This window comes from Anas acuta, chromosome 1 (assembly GCF_963932015.1).
Source record: "Anas acuta chromosome 1, bAnaAcu1.1, whole genome shotgun sequence".
In the NCBI taxonomy this organism is placed as follows: Eukaryota; Metazoa; Chordata; class Aves; order Anseriformes; family Anatidae; genus Anas; species Anas acuta.
In genome coordinates this window covers 3,427,703-3,447,702 of record NC_088979.1, presented here as the reverse complement: position 1 = coordinate 3,447,702, position 20,000 = coordinate 3,427,703, and the positions used below count along the sequence as shown (strand labels likewise).

Genomic DNA, 20,000 nt, shown 5'->3' with positions numbered 1-20,000 from the left:
CTCCAAAGACTTCATTCCCCCCAGAATGCACTGAGGATGCAACAGGGATTTTTATTTTTATTTTTATTTTGGGATTTCCACAGCTTAATCCCCTGGCAACTCTTGACTTCCTTCTCCAAGATTAAGGGCACATTTTTAATTTTTTTCTCCCAGAGCAGATCAACACAAAAACCCCAAAAGAGGGACTGATACAGGACACTGCACTCCCCCCATGTACTTCTCTGCCCATTGGGGAGGAGAAGGGAGATCAAAGCCTCTTGAAAGACAGCAAGGCACCTCCCCAGCTGTATTGTTGGGGGACATCCAGTTATCTGTGTGAAGAAGGTGTAGGATCAACACCTGACACACAGACAATTCTCCCTTTGTAGAACAATTGCAGAGGAAATTAAAAAACAGATTGGCTGCAGCACAGCTGCAAGTCATTTCTTCCAACTCTTTCCAATATACGAATATAATCTCTTACAGACATATCATTTACCTCTCCTTCTCCCTGCAGAGCCTGCAGTTCTTTCTTATAGGTCTTCTTCCCAAGAGTCTCATAGATTTTTGTCATCACTGGTATCTTCTCACCACCATCACTCATGGCTGTATGATATTTCGGCTCAGGGAGGTCTCCCATGAAACGGAGGATAGTGATCCACACAGCAAGTGCTGCCTGTTGGAAAATAAATTGTAACCCCACCAGCTCACAGCAGAGCAGTGGAAGGGGTGGTCAAGCCATGCTGAATCCATCAGGATCACCACTGTGGTTTCCCTGTACGGAGACAAAACACTTTCCTGCACCCCACACAACAATTCTGCCCGCAACACGTTCCTCATCTGAGTGAGCAAAAGCTGGGCAGGCTGGTGGCCAGGACCACAATGTCAGGCTTATGTGTTCATACCATCATGAGCGTGCTTGTGGAACCTACAAGGGGCTTGTTTCTTGGCTAGGAGCTGTCACCCTTACAGAGAAGCAGTGACTGAAAACTCCTAACCCACTGAAGAAATGAAGAAACAGAGAGAAGGCAAATTCACGGTCAGTGTAATGTTCATTACAGCCATGTGGGCTCAGTGCATTTCTGCCCTTGTACTTCTGGTTATAGGAAAATCCTTTATTCTCTGCTAGCTCTGCACTGGTGCACCTGGAGAGGTAGGAAACAACTTTTGCAGTTGCCAAATAACAGCTGCACTAGCGTAACAATTTGCATCATCCATGCCCTAAGCCCAGAGCACTTTATTAATTTTTTTAACACAAATATCAAGGTACAGAGAAGGACACTAGGTCCCTCTAATGCTTGCTGTGTTGTTTCAAAGCATGCTGGTGGGACAGTGTTTAATGACACGTGATGGGGGCTGTGCTCTCCACTGAACCACATCAACGTATCCCAAAGGCAAACTGGTGCCCTTTGGGTGAAGAGCTCCCCGGGCTTCCTCCAACCCACCCTGCTCAAGGATTTTCATCCCCTGCCTCACCAACTGGTCTCCTTCATCCTCGTGGTACAGGAGAGGCTGCTTGAGAGGCCGGCGAATGTAGGTGTGTGTCGTCGTGCCCTGGAAATATGTGGCGGCAAACTTGGCAAATTTGTACTCTGAAAGATCTTCCTCCTCTTCCTCAGGGAGAGGCAATGCTGCATCGAGGTCTTCTTCCTCCAGTTCCTTCTGGGCTCGCTCAAGATCCTGGTGGGAAAGGACATGTCAGGTGCTCAGCATGGCTTTGAATGCTGAGCTACTCTTTCCCCTTCCTCCTGACTTGTCTGCCTATCTGATTTCCACCCCAAAAGGAAAAGCCAGCTGGGGGGGAAACCAAGAAATGTTACTATGGAGCCCAAAGAAAGCCTGAATCCTGTAGGACATGCCTTTGCCCTACAATGTGTCCAGATCAGCAGGAAAAGCATTAAGTGTGGCCCCAACTCCCACCATGAGTAAAGGGTGTCCAAGAGCTAAATGTGATGAACCACAAGGGAGAACATCTCAGAGGCCACAGCTCCTCAATGATTTTACAGCAATACTGCTCCCTTCCACACGGCAGCCCTGGAGAAAGCCTGCAGACTGCATGTCTGCCCCAACCACAGCATGGCAAACTTCTGGAGACATGAAAAAGGAAGGAATTCTTGAAGGAAGCCTTCAGAAATCCCCTTTTGGATTGCCTCATTCTACCCTGATAAATTCATAGAATCATAGAATAGAATATCCCGAGTTGGAAGGGACCCATTAGTATCATCAAGTCCAACTCCTGAATACAATTCAGGTATTCCTAAAGCCTTTCATGTTATAGCCAGGCTTGTGTATGTCTGTAGTACCTCGAAGCCGTTGGGTGCCTGCCCCTCCTGGCCAGGCAGGGAGGAGGTCGTCCCTAGGAATCCAAACATTTTGTCCACCATATCCGAGTCATTCACTGGCTCGTTGCGAGCTTTCTCCATTTTTTCTAAAAGCTCTTTCTTCCGACGTGCTTCCTCCTTTTCCTTTACTTCTCTCTCCGCATCTTCACGGGCCAGCTGGGCCAGGCGTACCTGGAGGGGGACACATGCAATGACTGAACTGCCTCCAAAGAGCCAGCTCTGAATTCTGCAGGGCCTGGCTTTGCAAGGCAGAGTGCCCGGTGCTTGGGGCACTATGCCAGGAATGTGGCTCGGAGCAAACCAGTAGCATGTCTATGCCTCAGCTTCCTAACTGCAGGACAAAGCAGTAGGGTTTTCTCCTTCCTTAGTGTCTGTTTAGAGTCTCTGGTCCATGCACAGAGACTCCACTCACCGTAATTTTTCCTTTTATACATCTACCTGTTTGCATGCACACACACACATTATCTACACAGTGGGCCAGCTCCCCCTTCAGCCTTCATCAAGACCAAAAGGAAGCAAATAATAACCATAATCTCTGACATTCCTGTGCAGCAGATCAGAAATTCTGGAGCAGCTTCAGTCTAGTTAGAACACAAAGGTCTTTAGAGAATTAAATACAAATAGGTCAAGCAGGCCAGAAATGTCTCAGATATTTTTGGCATTCCTCCTCAACAGAACAAACCCAAGCCCTGGAAAATGGTGACACAGAGCCTCAGAAAGAGAGCAGTCCTGGCGTACTTGGTGTTTCTTTTCTGCTTCCTCCTTGGCTTTCTTGGCACTCATCTCCTTTCGGAGCCGTTCCTCTTCCGCCAGCCGAAGTTTCTCTGCTTCCAGGCGCCGATGATACTGGTGAATAAACACAGGAGCCCTTCTCAATATTTCCTGCTTTTTGGATATTTTTTTTGGTGCTTTTTAAACACCAACCTCACAAGAATGTGATGCAGGAGCTGTCCCCACGTCCATTTCATGGCCATCCTCTCCTCCTCAATACTCACCTCTCCTCGGAGGCGCTTGTAGAGCCTTCGGGCGATCATGCCACGGGCATAGGCCTGGACGGTGAGGACAGCCCAGAGGCGGTGTCGGAAAGCCCTGCGGACCAGGTAGCCCCTGCAGCGGGCCTGAAACTCGATGATGCGCCGGCGGGCCATGTGGTACTGCTTGTGGAGCTTGCGGGATCGGTAGAGGGCCTGCAGTCTCAGGAAGCCGATCCGCATCTGCAAGAAGGAGCAGGATGAAACCACCCCACCACAGCCCACGGGCTTGTCCACCCTAAGCAGGTTTCCCTCGCTAATCTCCTTCTTGTGTGGATGTAAATAAGAAATCAGCTCCCTCCGGGACAAGCCTTTGGGAGGGAAGTTCTCCAAGAAGGTGGAGAAATGAAGCCCTTTAGCTGCTGCACGGATTCAAAGCTGAGGGAGGATGAAGGGAGTTTCTTCCCCACTGAGTTTCTCCCTTTCTTCCCCACTGATGTTTCACCCTTTAAGAAGCTTCAGGAGGTCTGGTTCCTCATACCAAGGTAGCTACAAGCCAGGAGGCTGTTCTCATGGAGTTCCAGCACCTCCTGTGGGCTCCCCTGGTAGTCACTGCTCCTGTAGACCTTCTGCCAAGGATCTCTTCTGGAGAAGGAGGCAGCACCCTAAGCAGTCTGGAAATGGTTATTCCTTTCATGTTGATGTCTCTGAGGATGATATTGAACACTTTGGACCCCAGAATGCTGCCCCAAAGACCCCCTGTCAGGTCAGAGCCAGCTAGGACAGCAAGAGAAGAGGACAATGGATTGGGTTGAGGAGAGGCCAGGGGAAAGCCCTGACTGCAGATGTGGTCACACCTGGAGATGGAGTCTGATTTTTAGAGGAAACTGCTTTTGAGTTTTCAGTCACCTGGAAACTGGGGGAAGATTTTAAAACCCCAAGTGCCCATTTGGTACAATGGACATCTAACTTATGGGGAGAAATGACAGTGAAAAGGTGGTTAGGTGCTCTCTTGAATAAGAAGGCAAAGCATCAAAAGCACAATTCCTTTCATTTTGCCAACCTAAACATCCCCTCAACCCAGTGGGGCAGATTGAGCCAGAAAAATCTAATTTAGGTCCCACCTGAAAGAAGCTACAGGTGTGAGGAAGCACCCGTATACTTACAGCACCGTAGTTCTTCCTGCAGTTATGTCCACGCCAGTATCTCTGAATCATCAGGGCTGAATTTCTCACTTTCAGGAAATTGGACCTGAAAAGGCATTTTCATCACTCGTGTCTGTGGTTTGGACAGTTACCATCTCCAAGTTATCATCTCCAGGGCCTCATTCTGTTGACTTGAAATTGTGCAACTAGGTGGAGTAAACTCTGCATTTTTGGCCTGAAATTATCTCCTCCCCAACATTCTTTGCCTTTACAGGAAGGTCTGTGGAGGCTCTCTCTGATAGATCTCCACAGGCTCATACATGGGAGTGGGCAGAGCAGGAGATATTGGAAACAGTCCCTGTCCTCCCTCCTCTTTCCTCTGAAATTTCCTCACTGCCTGCTCTCCGTGCTTCAATCCCAGCCACCTGCAAACAGATATAAATGATCTAAATGATCTAAACTATCAAGAGCAAACTCCAGCAACACCACCCTGCTACCCTCGACTGCTCCCTGTGTACTGCTTAGACTGTTCTGGTCCTGTGCTTAGACACCCTGGGGACAAAAGCATCAGGAGGTCTTGGAGGTCTCTGTAGGATTACCATGGGAAGGTCTTACAACAGCCTTCTGGTACCTAAAGGGGGCCTAAAAGAAAGATGGGGAGAGACTCTTTATCAGGGAGTATAGTGAGGGAGTGGTTTTAAACAGAAAGAGGGCAGGTTTAGATTGGAGATAAGGAAGAAATTCTGCCCTCTGAGGGTGCTGAGGCCCTGGCCCATGCTGCCTAGAGGAGCTGGGGGTGCCTCAGCCCTGGCAGTGCCCAAGGCCAGGCTGGATGGGGCTGGGGGCCCTGACCATGGCAGGGGGTGAAATTAGAAGGGCTTTAAGGTCCCTTCCAACCCAAACCATTCAGTGAATCTATGATTCTATAAGGTGACAAGGCTTCTCAGAGTTATTTGGCACGTGACTTTTCCTCAAAACCTAAGGCCCAGCCTTTGTGCTCAGACAAAGAGCACAAAGCCCCAAGAGGTGTTCCTGTCTCTTGTCTGTGCATGAAGCTTGGACGTGGCTGTGGCTCCCCCTTGCCCTCCACGGCTGTGCCATCAGCTTCTAATGGTCCATCTACTTGCCCTCCTCCCAGGTCTCTGGCAAACAGTTTACAAAGAGAGCTTGTAAAAAGCTCTTTTGGCTTTGTGGAGAATGCTGTTAGTCACTACAGAGGACCTGATAACCCCATTACAGCCTTGTGGGGTTCCCATAAGACTGGAGGCTTCAGCAGAGTCCCACTATTGTGTTGATGTCGCAAACATCTGTTTCCCTGAAGTCAACACTGGATAGGGAGAGAAAGTCCTATTCTGTCTGTATTTGAGGCAACTAATAATGTTTTCTTCTGGTTTCTTTTACTAATTTCCTCCAATACTTGCTGCAGCTGAGTGCCAAGTCCCCTCTTGCCAGCTGAAGGCAGGGCAGATTGAACAGGCATGGAGGGAGCAACATTTCCCTCAAGAGCTGCTTGTAAGCCAACCTCCAGGTGCCACCAGGGCTCACACCTACCTGTCTTTGAACCCACGCACGACCTTCTGGATGAGGATGACTTTGTCTGTGATGGCTTTGTCCCTCTCGATCTCCAGCAGCATGTCGTGGTGGTCCTGAGGGAGGAACCAACAACCACGTCAGAAGATCTCCATCTACTTGAGGTGGTGCAAGTGCAAGGTCTTGCAGCATGGCTGGGGCAATCCCAAGCTCAAACCCAGGTGGACAGAGGATGGCTGGAGAGCAGCCCTGAGGAGAGGGACCTGGGGGTGGTGGGCCTGGGGAAGAGAAGGCCCTGGGGAGACCTTACAGAGGCATTCCAGTACCTAAATGGGGCCTAGAGGAAAGCTGGGGAGGGACTCTTGATCAGGGCTGGGGGGACAGGATGAGGGGCAGCGGCTGGAGCCTGGCAGGGGGGAGGCTTCGGGGAGGCCTTGGGAAGAAATTCTGCCCTCTGAGGGTGCTGAAGGCCTGGCCAGGGTTCCTTCCAGCCCAAACCATTCGGTGATTCTATGGATCTCTGATTTAGATGTGGCTGGCAGGGTGCTATGAGACCCTTCCCCAGAGAAGGTGTCCAAAATAAACTCTTGGGGCATTTTCCTTCCCAAACATACCCCACCTACTTTCTGGGGAAATCCTAATATAGATCCTAGAGATCCACTGTCTTCATTCCCAAGTGAACCAGAGCAGGAAGAAGACATATATAATGCTTTATAGTTTCAAAACATCCCAATTACATTGGTCTTCCATGCAAAGCTTCCTGCTAATCCTTCCTTTTCAGCCATGGGACCAACTCCCAGGAGCACAGGAGAGGTTTGGAAACAAACCCTTTTGCTCCCTCCAGCAAAAGCTGCGATGCCTCCACACCCAAAGGCAAAAAGGCTTTATTACATGGAATTTCCTTGCCCTGAAACTTTCAGATGCACCGGCCTCGGCTTTCTTTTGATTCCTCCCACACCAAACTCCACTTTCGTTCCTGGCTGCGGCATGCTGAGCCCTGCCATGCTGGGTGCAGTGGAGGCAACTCTGCACGTTTCCTGCTTTGCTCGACCTCACGCTGCCCTTCAGGGCCTCCCAATTTCTCCATTTCCTGCCCTAACAGCTGTGAGATCTTGATAACAAGCACTGGAAAGAGCGACTAGTAGGAACAGCTTCCAGGGAAGGGATGAGGGTGTTCGTGCTGGAGATGGGTTGGGGGGGTTATTTAGATATAAGCCACCATGGTTTTCTGCTGAGATTTTTGATTGAAAATTTTGTTTCCATCCTGGTTCCTGGCCAGCTCAGCCTCCTCTCCCAGGGGCAACACAGGAATGGGTTTGTAAGGAGCAAGAAGTGTGAATGGGAAGCGGCTGCTCTCATCTCATGGGGACCTGAAATGCTGGGCCGCTCCATGATAGCCAAACTGATGCAAAGAGGGAAGCTGTAGGCATGTCTTGTATCGTGCAAGGACATAGCAAAACTGAAGTGAGTCTGTTGTGCTCTCAGTCCCTCCCTTTACAGGGCTCTGTGTGGGCATCTCTCCCTCTGCTGTGCCTTTTGGGTGAAGGCAGGAGATGAGACAGTGCGTCACAGCCCAGGAGGGAAAAGGCTATGTGTTGAACGTGACTATTTCTGCCTCCACGCGTGCATCAGCGCTGGCAGAGTGTCAGGACTTCCTCCTGCCCACTGCTTCCTAAACTGGCCCCAAATATCCTGCCTTGGCTCAGTTTCTGCTGACTGCCAGGCCAGGACAGAGACCACGGGTAAGGGACACATCTTGTGATGAAAAGGGGATGGTAGGAGACCCCTTCATGGGTAAGAATCCCAGATGGGGACGCGGAGAGCCCATACCTTCAGGAATATCTTTGTCTTGCCAATCTGCCAGTCATCGTCCTTCCCAAGCACTGCTTCAGCAATGCGCTGGCACGTCCCGCGCAGGTCGCCCTGGTGGGAAGCAAGGTGGTGTTCACCAGGACCGGCCTCACCCCTGCTGCTCAGTGGTGGCCCTTTCTGGTCTAATTTCCAGCAGTTTTCTGCTAATAAGCTTCTCACCACATTTAAAGTAAGTGAGAGGGATGGGCTGAATATCCCTTACTACTCAGCTCCCTGTCCCTACCATTTTTCCTCCACTTGGAAAGCCCAGAGCACCACCACAGCATCTGGAGATCTGATCTTACTTTTGGAAAAGATGAATTCCCCATAAATACCTCCAGATAGACCAGCAGAGAGTGTTTGCAATGGAAAAAGGTACTCACCTGCTTGTATGCTGGCTTCACGCCGGGCATGAGCACCCGGTACCGGTCCACGAACTCCACAAACGTGTAGCGGATGGGGTAGCCAGCCCGGCGGATCCGGATGGTCTCCATCATCCCTGAGTACCTCAGCTGCCGGACGCACAGCTCCCGGTCGAACAGCTGGGGAAGTTACAGGACTTATTACTGGTGCTTTCTGTGATTGCACGTCTTGGCCTGGATTGGCCATAGGAGCTGTGTAGTGCATTGAAGTCACGCACCCACCCAAACCCAGGACTAGAGGAGCCTTGGCTGTTATGGACCTGATCCTAGAATATTTTCCCCTTTTCTTTAATTCTCTTTTGCAGAACTTGATGTGTCCTACACACTACAAAAGGGACAGAGAGAACATCACCTTGGGGAAGTGAGACCACACCATAGTCACCATCATCATGACCACTCGTGGTCACTGAATTCTGCTGGCAGCTCCAAGCTTTACCGGTGTGATCACAGCAGGCAGGGCAATGCCATTTTGAAGGCTGAGGAAGCCAAGGACCAGATGAGTAAAGGCTCAGACACCAAAAGGTTTTAAGGTGCCTACACCCTTTGAATTAGGATACGTGGCTCCCCAAAGTCAGACAGATGAAGAGTGCAGCCTTGTAGATGCCTGAACCCTGAGCTCAGCCTGGTATCTTTAAACCACTCCTTATCTAGGAAGACATCCAAGAAGGTAAAAATGAATAGATCAGACCAGAGACCAGCAGAGGGTTTTAGGGAAGGGACAAATCTCAGAGCAGTGCCCATGGCTGCTCCTGAGAATCAGTGGGCAGTTGCAAAGCAATGCAGTCCTTGCAGATGTTTGCTAATGAACCTGGCTGCTCTCCTTTGCTTGGGGCACGTCAGGGAGGAGAATTAGGGATGCTGCTGATGCAAAGGGAGGCTCAGAAAAATCCCGGCTGTTGGCTTGGTGCATCAGTACATTGGGGAGGATCCTGGAGCCCCTGAGACACCCTCTTGCAGCCTGATGTTGTCTGCTGGAAGCATCAGAGCAGAGTTCAACCCAAGTGTAAAATAAAGGCAAAATAAAGGCCCTCCCTTCAGCTGTCTAAAGTATGAGCACGTGCAGATATGAGCATCTAAAACACATCATCTAAGTTCCCAGTCCTGAAGGCAGTTTTTGGAGGAGGTCATAGCAGCCTCTTTGAGAGGGCTGGAGTGAAGTGAGACAGATCCTGATCCCAGAAGACAACAGATGAAGGAGAAAAAGGCAGAAGGTATCATCATCTGGATTGGACTCAAGCTGTCCTTGTCTAACGTGGGTACTGGGGGCTGGAGAGGTGCAGAGGAAGGTGCTGTGCGTTCCCTCTCCCTGTACCATGTTTGTGGGCTTGCAAACAAGCTCCCAATACAAACAATTTTTTTTTTTTTTTTTTCCCAAAGTACATTTTAGAAGGAAGCAAAAGTTTTAGAATAACAGAGAGTAACAAACAGTCAGGACTTTCCACTGACCTTTCACTTCCCACTATACCATTTCCTATCACTATCAGTACGCTTTCCTTCATAGCCTCAGACAGAAAATGAACTCCCAGAAAAAGTTCTCTTTTGCAATCGCCCTGCAGAGCTCTGTGTCCCGTTTTTCCTTTGTTTTACGTAACCAAGCCAAAAAGAAATTTAGCAAAAAAACACATTTTGTATCTTGTAGCACTACAGCCCCTTATGCAGTGTTCACTCATCCCCTCATTGCTTTAACGGGGAGATTAATTTCTCTTTGTCTGATTCTTTCCTGCTTCTAGCTGTTTTTTATCCCACTAAATGTCTTGTAAATAAATGGGGTGAACAGAATATTCTAGTTTAGAGCTTGTATGAGCTGGTCAAATCCAGATTTGCTACAAAGGATGAAAAATGCCTGACTGAATCCCAGACATCCAGGTGTAAAAGCAGCTCAGAGTTGGGGCATCAGGAATAATTTGTTAATGTCTGCTCAGGACATGCAGCTATTTTTCAACATCACCCATGCGCTAAAGCAAAGCTTTGGTTTGATCTCAACTCAGATGATAATCTCAGCTCAGACATATTGTTTCATATTAATCCAAAGTCTTCCTTTAATTTGCTATTAACAACCTTTTAATTTTCACCAAAACCAGGATAAGAAGACAGTAAACTGCCCGGAGAGCTACCAAACTTTTCACCTCATGCTATATTAGATTCACTGAATGGCAAAAATAAGTTTCAAGTGAACACTGCTTGTATGCAACAGCTCTGAAATCTGATATTTTGTGCTTCTATTTTTCCACTCGTTTGAGCTTTGCTATCTCACTGTAGATAAAACTCCACCTCTGGCTAGATTACTCCTGAAGTACAAAGGCATGGCCAAAATGACTCACAGAAACAAGCAGCTGAAAAGATTATTAAATCAAGCCGTTCCTCCCCAAAATTATCACTATCAAGAGCAGTGAGAGGCTAGCACGAGATTGCTGATAGCTCCAGGGTCCAATCCTGCTGGGGTATGATCCTAAAGCTGGGGTTTTCAGCACCATCTCCCTTCCACCAAGTCACTGCACGAGAGGGCAGTGGTTCTGCAGCCACCTCCTTTCCTTTCATTTGCTCATAAAAGTTTGTCCCCAGAGCTTTCATTGCTCTTGCAGCAAACACAAAAAAAGCGGCGTTTTTAACTGGCTGCCACTTATTTTTAAGTTTCTGAGCAATATGTAGATATATTTTTTCCCTTCAGGCTTGCTGTAGCTGCATTTAAGAGTACTCTGAACATTGTGGGGAATTGCCTGTTGGTTGTTCATCCGGATAAAATGTTGTAATAATCCTCTCTGGCATAGTCTAACCTCCCTCCCCTGGGAATCACAGTTAAGTAATTCCTCTTACATTTCCTCTGTGTTATTTCCCTTTTCCTTTTTTTTTTTTTTTAATGATTTTTAACTATTTATTCACAATTGTTACAAAAACACACAAAAAATCAAACTACGAAACATCAAAACAAATAGTTGAAACAAATCTAATGGGTAAAACCAAGCAAGGTCCCTCAGAAACAAAGGTTTCAGGAATGGGATCATTTTTAAGGGACTGTCAAACCCTGCAATAGGGCCGGACTCAGGGTCCTACAGCTGGTAGGGAGGCTCCCACACCCTATAGAAATCAGATGCATTTCCTATAGGGGAAAGGGCTGCGGGGTGAATTCCTCGAGGTCGTTCTTGGGAAGAATGGCAGGGGAAACATCTCCCCTCTAAAAAAGTTTTGAGGTGCAAAGAAAGTGCCCAACATTGCCAGCTTTTCCTCCACAAGCTTTGGTGACCCCTTTGCTTGCAGAAAGGGCTGTGGGTTTTTTTTCTAAGCACCCAGGGTCCATCCTGGCTCCACCGATACCCAGAGGACTTTTCCCGTTAGCTCCTGTGGATAATCCTGTACAAAACCCCCCAAAAAAAGCAATCAGGAGAGAAAATCAGGACTCACCATGGGCTTCTTGTACTCATTGGGCTTGATGCAGCGGACAAAAAAGGGCTGGCAGACGCTGAGAGTCCTCATCAACAGCTCCAGGGACCGCTTGAACTGGCTGCTGAGCGTCGGCGAGCGCTTCCTCGTCTCTGCTCCCTGCAAAACGGCGGCAGAGCGGGCTCAGGAAATGGAAGGATAACAGAGCCTTTCCCCTCCAGCCCTGTCCCTGGCAGCCTCCGGCTGGAGGCGGAGAGCCCAGGCTTCAGGGCTGCGGTGGAGGATGCCTGAGGTGGCAGAAGTGGGGAGAGGAGAAGGTTTGGGGTCACAGGTTGCCTGGCTTTGTCAGATCAGCTTGTGAGAGCAAAGAGCCCCTTGTAGGACTTCAGGAATTTCTATATTGCAGCCTGGAGCAAGGCATTTGCCCAGGGGTGCTCCACAGGAGATGCTTGGGCTTCCCCCTCCCTGTGCATCACAGCGCAGTGATGCTGACCCCAATGTCCTTGTTCTTCATGTCTGACCCATCTTCTGCACCCTGGACCAGCCTCCAGAGGCTCCTGGAGGTAGAAAAAACAAGCCAGGGGCATGTTTGCTGCAGGAGACTCTGCAACTGCTCCAGAAACTGCTGGTGAGGTTTATTTTCCCCAGCCTGTGCTACAGGGAAGATCTGAGTTTTGTCTGGAAAACTAGACCAAAGGATTTAGGGTGAAACTTTGGGATGATTTGGGGAGAGAGCCGCAACTCGCTCCAACTCGAAAATAGGACACACTGTGACATGACCTGGTGGCCAGAGATTTCCCAAAGGGAGGATCCCAGCAGGAATTTCGTGCACATTTCCTCCGAACATCCTCTTCATTGCAGGTGGTCGAGCCACGTGTGGAGCCACGAAGTCCCCATTTGCACTGACCTCGCTGCTCTGTTTCGCAAGGCGGCGAGTTTTTATTTTGACCTCCTTTGCTAAAAACTGTGTGCTTCATCCTACAGCAGTCGGACATCGACCCCACACCCCATAAAGGAGGCATTTCCATAGCCCAGGTTGGACGCGGTGAAAGGACAAACCCAGTCAGCACAAACACAAAGTCGTCATGGAATTCCAACAAGGCAACGTGAGCAAAGAAAATCCAGCTCATGCACACCAGAAAAACCCGGCCCTCTTGGCCAAGAGAGCTCGTGGGGCTATTGGTGATCTCCCCCAGCAAAATCCTCCCTTAAAGGACAAACTATTAACGAATCTAAGGTAATTAATGGATGCAGCTGCTGCCTGCAATGCGCTGTAGAGCCTGGTGTTCACATTTTGTCACGGATTTGATGGGGAAATGGCTGTTTCAGCAAGAAACTTAGTTTGGATAGCGTTGATTAATTGTTTCTTACCACTTAGCTAATTCTGTGCAGGGGTCACCCCTAAGGCATGAGGAAGGACAGTCACAAGAAGCAGTGACAGACACAGGAGCGGGGCTGGAAGGTGGAAGCAGCTGCCTGTTTGTCAGGTTTGCAGGTTTGTGCTTGGCTGGGAGAGGTCATTTTTCAGCTGTGGTGGTAGAAAGGATGCAAAACTTTGTACCAGGGGCTCCTACATGGGAACGTGAGAGCTGTTTGCTCCCAGACAGCAGGTCCTGCCTTCCTGGGGCTTTGCATGCACCCAGCTCTGGTAAAATGGTGTCATCTCCATCCTTACCCTGAGAACCTTTTGATGGGAAGGGCAGGAGGGAAGGGACACCGGCCAGAAGTGTCTTCCTGGCCAGAATCTGGCCACAATTTGTCTCCTATCCAAATCAGTAGAGAGGTCTCAGCTCCTGCACCACCCCATCCATTCTCATGGACCTGGGAGGTGAATGGAGGGCTTGTCCCCTCCATCCCTGGGCCTGACGCTTGCACACAAATCCTTCCCCATGGGCACCAACCAGGCTCTCAGCTGTGCCATGAAACCTCAGGTGTTTCACACCAGCCTCCTCCTGCTTGGACAGGATGCCAGCGCTGAAGCCAGCGTTCCTCCTGCCTCACCTGGGAATCACACCTCTTATTTCAACAAAACAGCCAGAAAAAGGAGCAGAACAGCCCACCAACATGGCCTAACAAGGCACTGGAAATAGAAATTTACAGAGACTGCAATATTTTGGGGACAGAGACACTCTCTTCATCAGTGTCCCTACAGAGCCCAAGGAGGATGAGACCTGTGTGTCACAGGGAAGGAGAAGCAGCATCCACAGGTGCTGTAACCTGGACTGGGGCACTGAGTTATCACTCAGCATCAAAGGACAAAAATAAAAATAAAAAAAAAGAAAAATAAGGCAAAAAATAGAATTATAAGATTCACAGGGAAGCATCGTCTCAAAAGAGAAGTTCAGAAAGGCGTGCAGCCCAGCATGAAATTCAGACATGCTTCAGTGCCGCTTCTTGGAGCAGATCCTCTTGGGAGTCATCATGCGGCACTTGAAGGGCAAGCAGGCGATCAGGCCCAGTCAGCATGGGTTTATGGAAGGCAGGTCCTGCTTGACGAACCTGATCTCCTTCTACGACAAAGTGACGCGCTGGGTGGACGAGGGAAAGGCTGTGGATGTGGTCTACCTTGACTTCAGCAAGGCTTTTGACACCGTCTCCCACAGCATTCTCCTCAAGAAACTGGCTGCCCTAGGCTTGGACTGGCGCATGCTTCATTGGGTTAGAAACTGGCTGGATAGCCGGGCCCAAAGAGTTGTGGTAAATGGAGCCAAGTCCAGTTGGAGGCCAGTCACTAGTGGCGTCCCCCAGGGCTCGGTGCTGGGGCCGGTCCTCTTTAACATCTTCATCAATGATCTGGATGACGGCATTGAGTGCACCCTCAGTAAGTTTGCAGATGACACCAAGTTAGGTGCGTGTGTCGATCTGCTCGAGGGTAGGAAGGCTCTGCAGGAGGATCTGGATAGGCTGCACCGATGGGCTGAGGTCAACTGTATGAAGTTCAACAAGGCCAAGTGCCGGGTCCTGCACCTGGGGCGCAATAACCCCAAGCAGAGCTACAGGCTGGGAGAGGAATGGTTGGAGAGCTGCCAGGCAGAGAAGGACCTGGGAGTGATGGTGGACAGTCGGCTGAATATGAGCCAGCAGTGTGCTCAGGTGGCCAAGAAGGCCAACGGCATCCTGGCTTGTATCAGAAACACTGTGACCAGCAGGGCTAGGGAGGTGATCGTCCCCCTGTACTCGGCTCTGGTGAGGCCGCACCTCGAGTACTGTGTTCAGTTTTGGGCCCCTCGCTACAAGAAGGACATCGAGGTGCTTGAGTGGGTCCAAAGAAGGGCGACGAAGCTGGTGAGGGGCCTGGAGAACAAGTCCTATGAGGAGCGGCTGAAGGAGTTGGGCTTGTTCAGCCTAGAGAAGAGGAGGCTCAGGGGTGACCTTATTGCTCTGTATAAGTACATTAAAGGAGGCTGTAGCGAGGTGGGGGTTGGCCTGTTCTCCCATGTGCCTGGTGACAGGACGAGGGGGAATGGGCTAAAGTTACGCCAGGGGAGTTTTAGGTTAGATGTTAGGAAGAATTTCTTTACTGAAAGGGTTGTTAGGCACTGGAACGGGCTGCCCAGGGAGGTGGTGGAGTCACCATCCCTGGAAGTCTTCAAAAGACGTTTAGATGTAGAGCTTAGGGATATGGTTTAGTGGGGACTGTTAGTGTTAGGTCAGAGGTTGGACTCGATGATCTTGAGGTCTCTTCCAACCTAGAGATTCTGTGTGATTCTGTGTGATTCTTTTTAGCACCTAAGCCTGGCTTTAGAGGTGCAGAGACATGTGGCTGCTTGCAGTAGCATAAATACAAAAATACAAAATACAAAAATACAAAAAGTCAAGGCAGGACATCAGCAGCAGGACACAAGGGGACATTCCCCTGGAACAGGGTGCTTCAGATCCCCAAGGGGATCCCACCAGGACGCTTCCCAACATCTCTGTGAGGCTGTAAAAATCTAAAGACCTATTCTGACTCCTCCCTTGGATGTCTTGGACATATTTAGGTACTGATTTAGGGCTGGGAAAGCAAAAACCAGTTCAGCCCAGCTGCACCCTGTATAGTCAGTGGATGAAGGTGGGCTCTGGGCAATGGAACCTCTCCTCACCTCTTTAGGATTGTAAACGGTGGATTGCAGTCCTGAGCCATGCCAATAGGACACTATACTTGTCAACCTTTTTTTCTGAAGTCCGAGGACTCCAATGCTCACTGTTTGCTGAGGGAAATGTCACTGGGGTGGCCTCCAGGTGAGCACTGAAAGCTGAGGCCCTTTCACAGTAGGTTCTGTGGTGGCATTTGGTGAAGAGACGGTCTCTGTCCCCAAGGATGTGCAGCCTGGAAAGTGTCCTGAGATACAAATCAGTGTCCTGAGATACAAATACTGGATGGATAACAGTGCCAAGTGTCACTATTTGGGGCTAAATCCCTATTTTATACAACTCACTGATGGAACGTCTCCTTTGGCCTAGCAGTTCTACCCTTGCCTCAGTGCCTAACAAATACGACCAAATATTATTTATTAGAAAACTTACAAAACTTGAGGCAATATTATGAGAACAGTCATGACAAGAACTTTTAGAAATAATCAGTGTTACTTGTCCAATTTCCCTCTGCCTCCTGTTGTCATCAGTGTAAAAGACTGGTATGAGAATTTCTGACAGATTTTGCACAATTGTCTCCTGTGCTTCATTTACCATGTCTTAATTCAGGAAGGATTTTCTTTTTTGGTGTGGGGCATTGCTACAAGCCTAGAGCAAGGCCCAGTGAGATGCTGCTATCCAAACACCTTGAGGCTGTGATATGGAGGGGAAGGAGTTCAGCTCTGGAACGAATGGCTTGGGGTTGTTTTGGGTCAGGTCGCCCTCATTGGAATTCCAAATCCAAGCACCCTGAGACAATGCAGAGGTAAGAAGGGTTGAAATTCAGCCCATGCAAAGATCTGAATTTAGAAAGCCAGGTCCATCTCCAGCAGAATCCCTCGGCTATCAGGGGATCGTCATGGCAATGTGGGCAGAGTCACAAAGCTAACGTCACAAACCCTTTAGCACACAATTCCCTACCTTATGGCCAAAGATCTAGCAAGAAAGGTTTGGAAAGCCATCAGAACCAGTCATGAGATGAGGTGCAACAGAAAAGACCGAAAAGATGTGCCAAGAGCCCGCATGCCAAAGTTTGATATTAATTGTGCCTTTGAAGGCTTGGATCTGAGCTCTCACAAGTCATGAAATACCCTGGAGACTGACAGCATTTCCAAGCAACACAGAAATGCAATTCAAGAGTCACTCTTTGCACCAGAGCCATCAGATTTCTGTCCCCAAAAGTGCAAAACAGGGCTGGGTTTGCAGCTGCTTTGAGGATTAATGTCCCACTGAAGCCAATGGTGGCAGCACGATAAATGACATCCAAATCCTGTAGATGATCAATCTGAAGTTAATTAAAATGACTCAAATATCAGAATAACAAAAACAAAAGTTTGTCTCAGGCTGGTTCTGATTTTATCCAAACCAAAATTTCATCATTATAAAACTCTTTTGAGTCGAATCTCACAAATACATGGCACATACTTCTGTAGCTACTCAACAAGCCCTAAAAATGCTCTCCATCACGCCAATCACTTGAAATGGATCCTCTACAAATAACACAGGGCGAGCAATAAACCAACATGAGAAAAGCACAGTCCTCACCAAGGAGAGGTGAATATACAACAGAGAAACTCATGTATTCAGTTTACCTTTGGTGTGGGTGTGGGCGACTGGCCAAAAGTGCTGGATGCATAGCCACAGAGAAACTACGTGAAGCACAGGTAAAACAAAAAAACATACAAAACAAAAACAAAAACAACAAAACGAACAGAGACAGAGAAGAGCAAATAGTGAAAAGAAGGAATAACCGAAATGGGAGCCTGACATTGTTAGTCTTGGAGGTGCAGCTGTTAAAACATCCCATGAATAAAATGTGCTAATTCTTAGATTTTCGGCTATCCCCCTCCTGGCTTTTCCCATCTCTCTCCAGATTCATATCCCTGAAGCTGAGGGAACCACCACTATCCAGCTCTTACTTCTTGGAAACATCTCCTTTCTATCTTTTAACCTCACTAGCTATCCATCTAGGGTCAGCCAACCCTACTCCTCTCACTTGCACATTCTTGCTCTCTGACCAGATTGGAGTATACCAGAAAAACAAACAAATTATCGCAAAAATCCTAAAGAAATTGCTCCCTTTCTCCCCTAATTTTAGTCAGACAGCTTCTGCAGAAATGAAACTTTCACTGAGGGGAAAGCACCCAACTTGATCTCTGATTTTCCCTTGACCAATCTCTCATCTTCAATTTCCATCTCCCCTGCTCCTTCTACCTGTTTCTGGAGCAATCAGTGCTGTCGGACCCTGCTGGCTGGTTCCTCAGGGGAACCATGGATAATTCCCACTGAATCTGTTGTTTTACTCAACATTGTTCAAAGCAATGTTGATGGAAAACAGTGGTAAAATCACCTTTGCCCTATGTCAGTTCCTACTTGTCTAAATGGTTTTGTTTTCATGGTGTTTAGGGAAAAGGGATTTATGCTCTCTCCTAACATGTTCAGCTAACATGGTACATGATTAGGGGAGCTGGGACAGAACCTTTACTCCTCTTCTGGTTCCATATCAGACACATTACAAATCCCTCCTTCAGGTAAGAAAAGCAGAGATCATTAAAGCATCAAGGCACAGGGAGCACCATTCAGGACAGATTCTGAAGGTGCTTAATGACAGCACGGTGACTGAAAGTATAAGAGAAAAGGGTTATCCCCCAAAAGTGCTCTGATGTTTTAAAAGGTCTCAGTTCTGAGGTCCTATACAGGTGGACATCTCAATTTTGCTGTGACATACTGCCAAAGGACAGCTTGGTAGGAGTCCCCATGACGAGTTCTGCAAAATTAGGCAATCCTGAGAGCTCCCTGTCCTCAGCTCCCCAGAGCGCATCTCTGCTCTGCCCAAACAAGCAAGAAATTATTTCCAAGGTGAACTGCAAAGCTTGCGTTGAAAATAAAAAGCGGCGAGGAATAAGCAATAAAAAGCAAAGGGAATGGCATCACTGATGCTAAGGGAGTTAGTGTCTGGTTCAACGGGATCACCACATCTGGGGATAGCTCCGAACCCACTGAGATTGTCATAGGAATTGGTAGCTTGATGGGAGCTGATAGACCTCATCTCATCCCTAATGAAGTCAGAAGGATATTGATAATTCGTTTCAAAGGGAGCAAGGCTGAGTGCCTAAGGGTTTTGAATAAGGCTTGCAAAAGTGCCTGTAGCCTATTTTAAGAAATTTATTGGGAATTTAAATATTTCTTTGCCTTAACAGTCAAAGGAGCTCAGCACTTAAATCTGTTTGGCACTCCTGAAAGTCCCCAAGTCCCTTGGACCATCAGTGGCATTGGCTTGGAAACAGGGCTCCAACCACTAAAAAACTTGGTTGCTTTGGAAAATCTTATCCCAGCATCCTTTTGGTGTTGTATCTACAGCTCCTTCAGAACATCTATTTGGTTTTCATTTCTCCCTCTACTACATGCAGATCTGGACTATTCATCAGGAAAGGCTGGCTCTTTCTCTCTCAGATCTCTACAGTCACAAAGCTTTTTGTTCTTGTTCCTATACAACTGGTAGAAGAGCAAGCACAGCAAGAAACAACATCTCACAAACTGCACAGTGTGAGGGTGGTTGTACCTGTGACACCCGCCACATTCACAGTTTTGGGTTATTGGCTCATGGTAACAGGTTTGAAACACCCCAAAGAGCATCAGAGCAATCTGACTCTGCAGTTTCTCCCCCCTTCCAAGGAAACTCCTCCCTGTGAACAAAGACCTTCTCCCGCCCTCTGCTTGCATTACCATCGCCACGTCTGCTTGGAAGATCTGCTTGATGAACTTGTTTTTTGAGGAATGCACCAGCTGAATGATGTCTCCATGCAGTGTGTCCCTGTTTTTCTCCAAGAAACCTGGAGGAATAATGGGACAACACATAGGTCCATGACACAGGGTGACACGGCCAGTATGTGCCCAGCGTGCAGCCTCTGGGTCACAGGGCCACTGGCTCCCCTTGGGGAGATAATTAGGGTTCCATGCAATCAGGATTGCAGGGACCCAGGAAATTTATCCAGGACCTGGGTAAATTTCATCAGGAAAAGCTGAACAGAAATGGTGGAGTGGGAAGAGAAAGACAGACCAAGAGAAGGAAGACAGAGACTGGGTAAAAAATGCACGTGGTGCAAAGCACGGCAATTCTGTCCAGGGGACACACAAGCAACAGAGCGTAATTTTCTGCAGCTCATGGGCACTGCTGAAAGGCCAAGGGATTACAGCCAGAAATGGAGCACACTGACACTACTACAGGCTGCCATTCTGCTCTGCTCCATCACAGCAGCAGCTCACCTT

The 20,000-nt window shown here is 48.5% G+C and overlaps 1 protein-coding gene across 4 annotated transcripts in view; it reads right to left on the bottom strand.

Annotated features, from left to right (window-relative positions):
• MYO7A (myosin VIIA) overlaps positions 1-20,000 on the bottom strand; it is an 88,828-nt gene that overhangs the window by 23,778 nt on the left and 45,050 nt on the right. For 2 of the 4 annotated variants that reach the window (XM_068696501.1, XM_068696548.1), the window contains exons 16-27: positions 19,458-19,564; positions 17,324-17,380; positions 11,640-11,777; positions 8,202-8,360; positions 7,798-7,890; positions 5,989-6,083; positions 4,459-4,543; positions 3,317-3,535; positions 3,060-3,167; positions 2,283-2,492; positions 1,456-1,659; positions 479-655 (exon numbers count right to left, since the gene is read on the bottom strand). In XM_068696501.1, the coding sequence (XP_068552602.1) occupies positions 479-655; positions 1,456-1,659; positions 2,283-2,492; positions 3,060-3,167; positions 3,317-3,535; positions 4,459-4,543; positions 5,989-6,083; positions 7,798-7,890; positions 8,202-8,360; positions 11,640-11,777; positions 17,324-17,380; positions 19,458-19,564 (1,652 nt within the window). The remainder of the gene's footprint in view (positions 1-478; positions 656-1,455; positions 1,660-2,282; positions 2,493-3,059; positions 3,168-3,316; positions 3,536-4,458; positions 4,544-5,988; positions 6,084-7,797; positions 7,891-8,201; positions 8,361-11,639; positions 11,778-17,323; positions 17,381-19,457; positions 19,565-20,000) is intronic. The other 2 variants (XM_068696632.1, XM_068696712.1) reach the window with 1 other exon arrangement.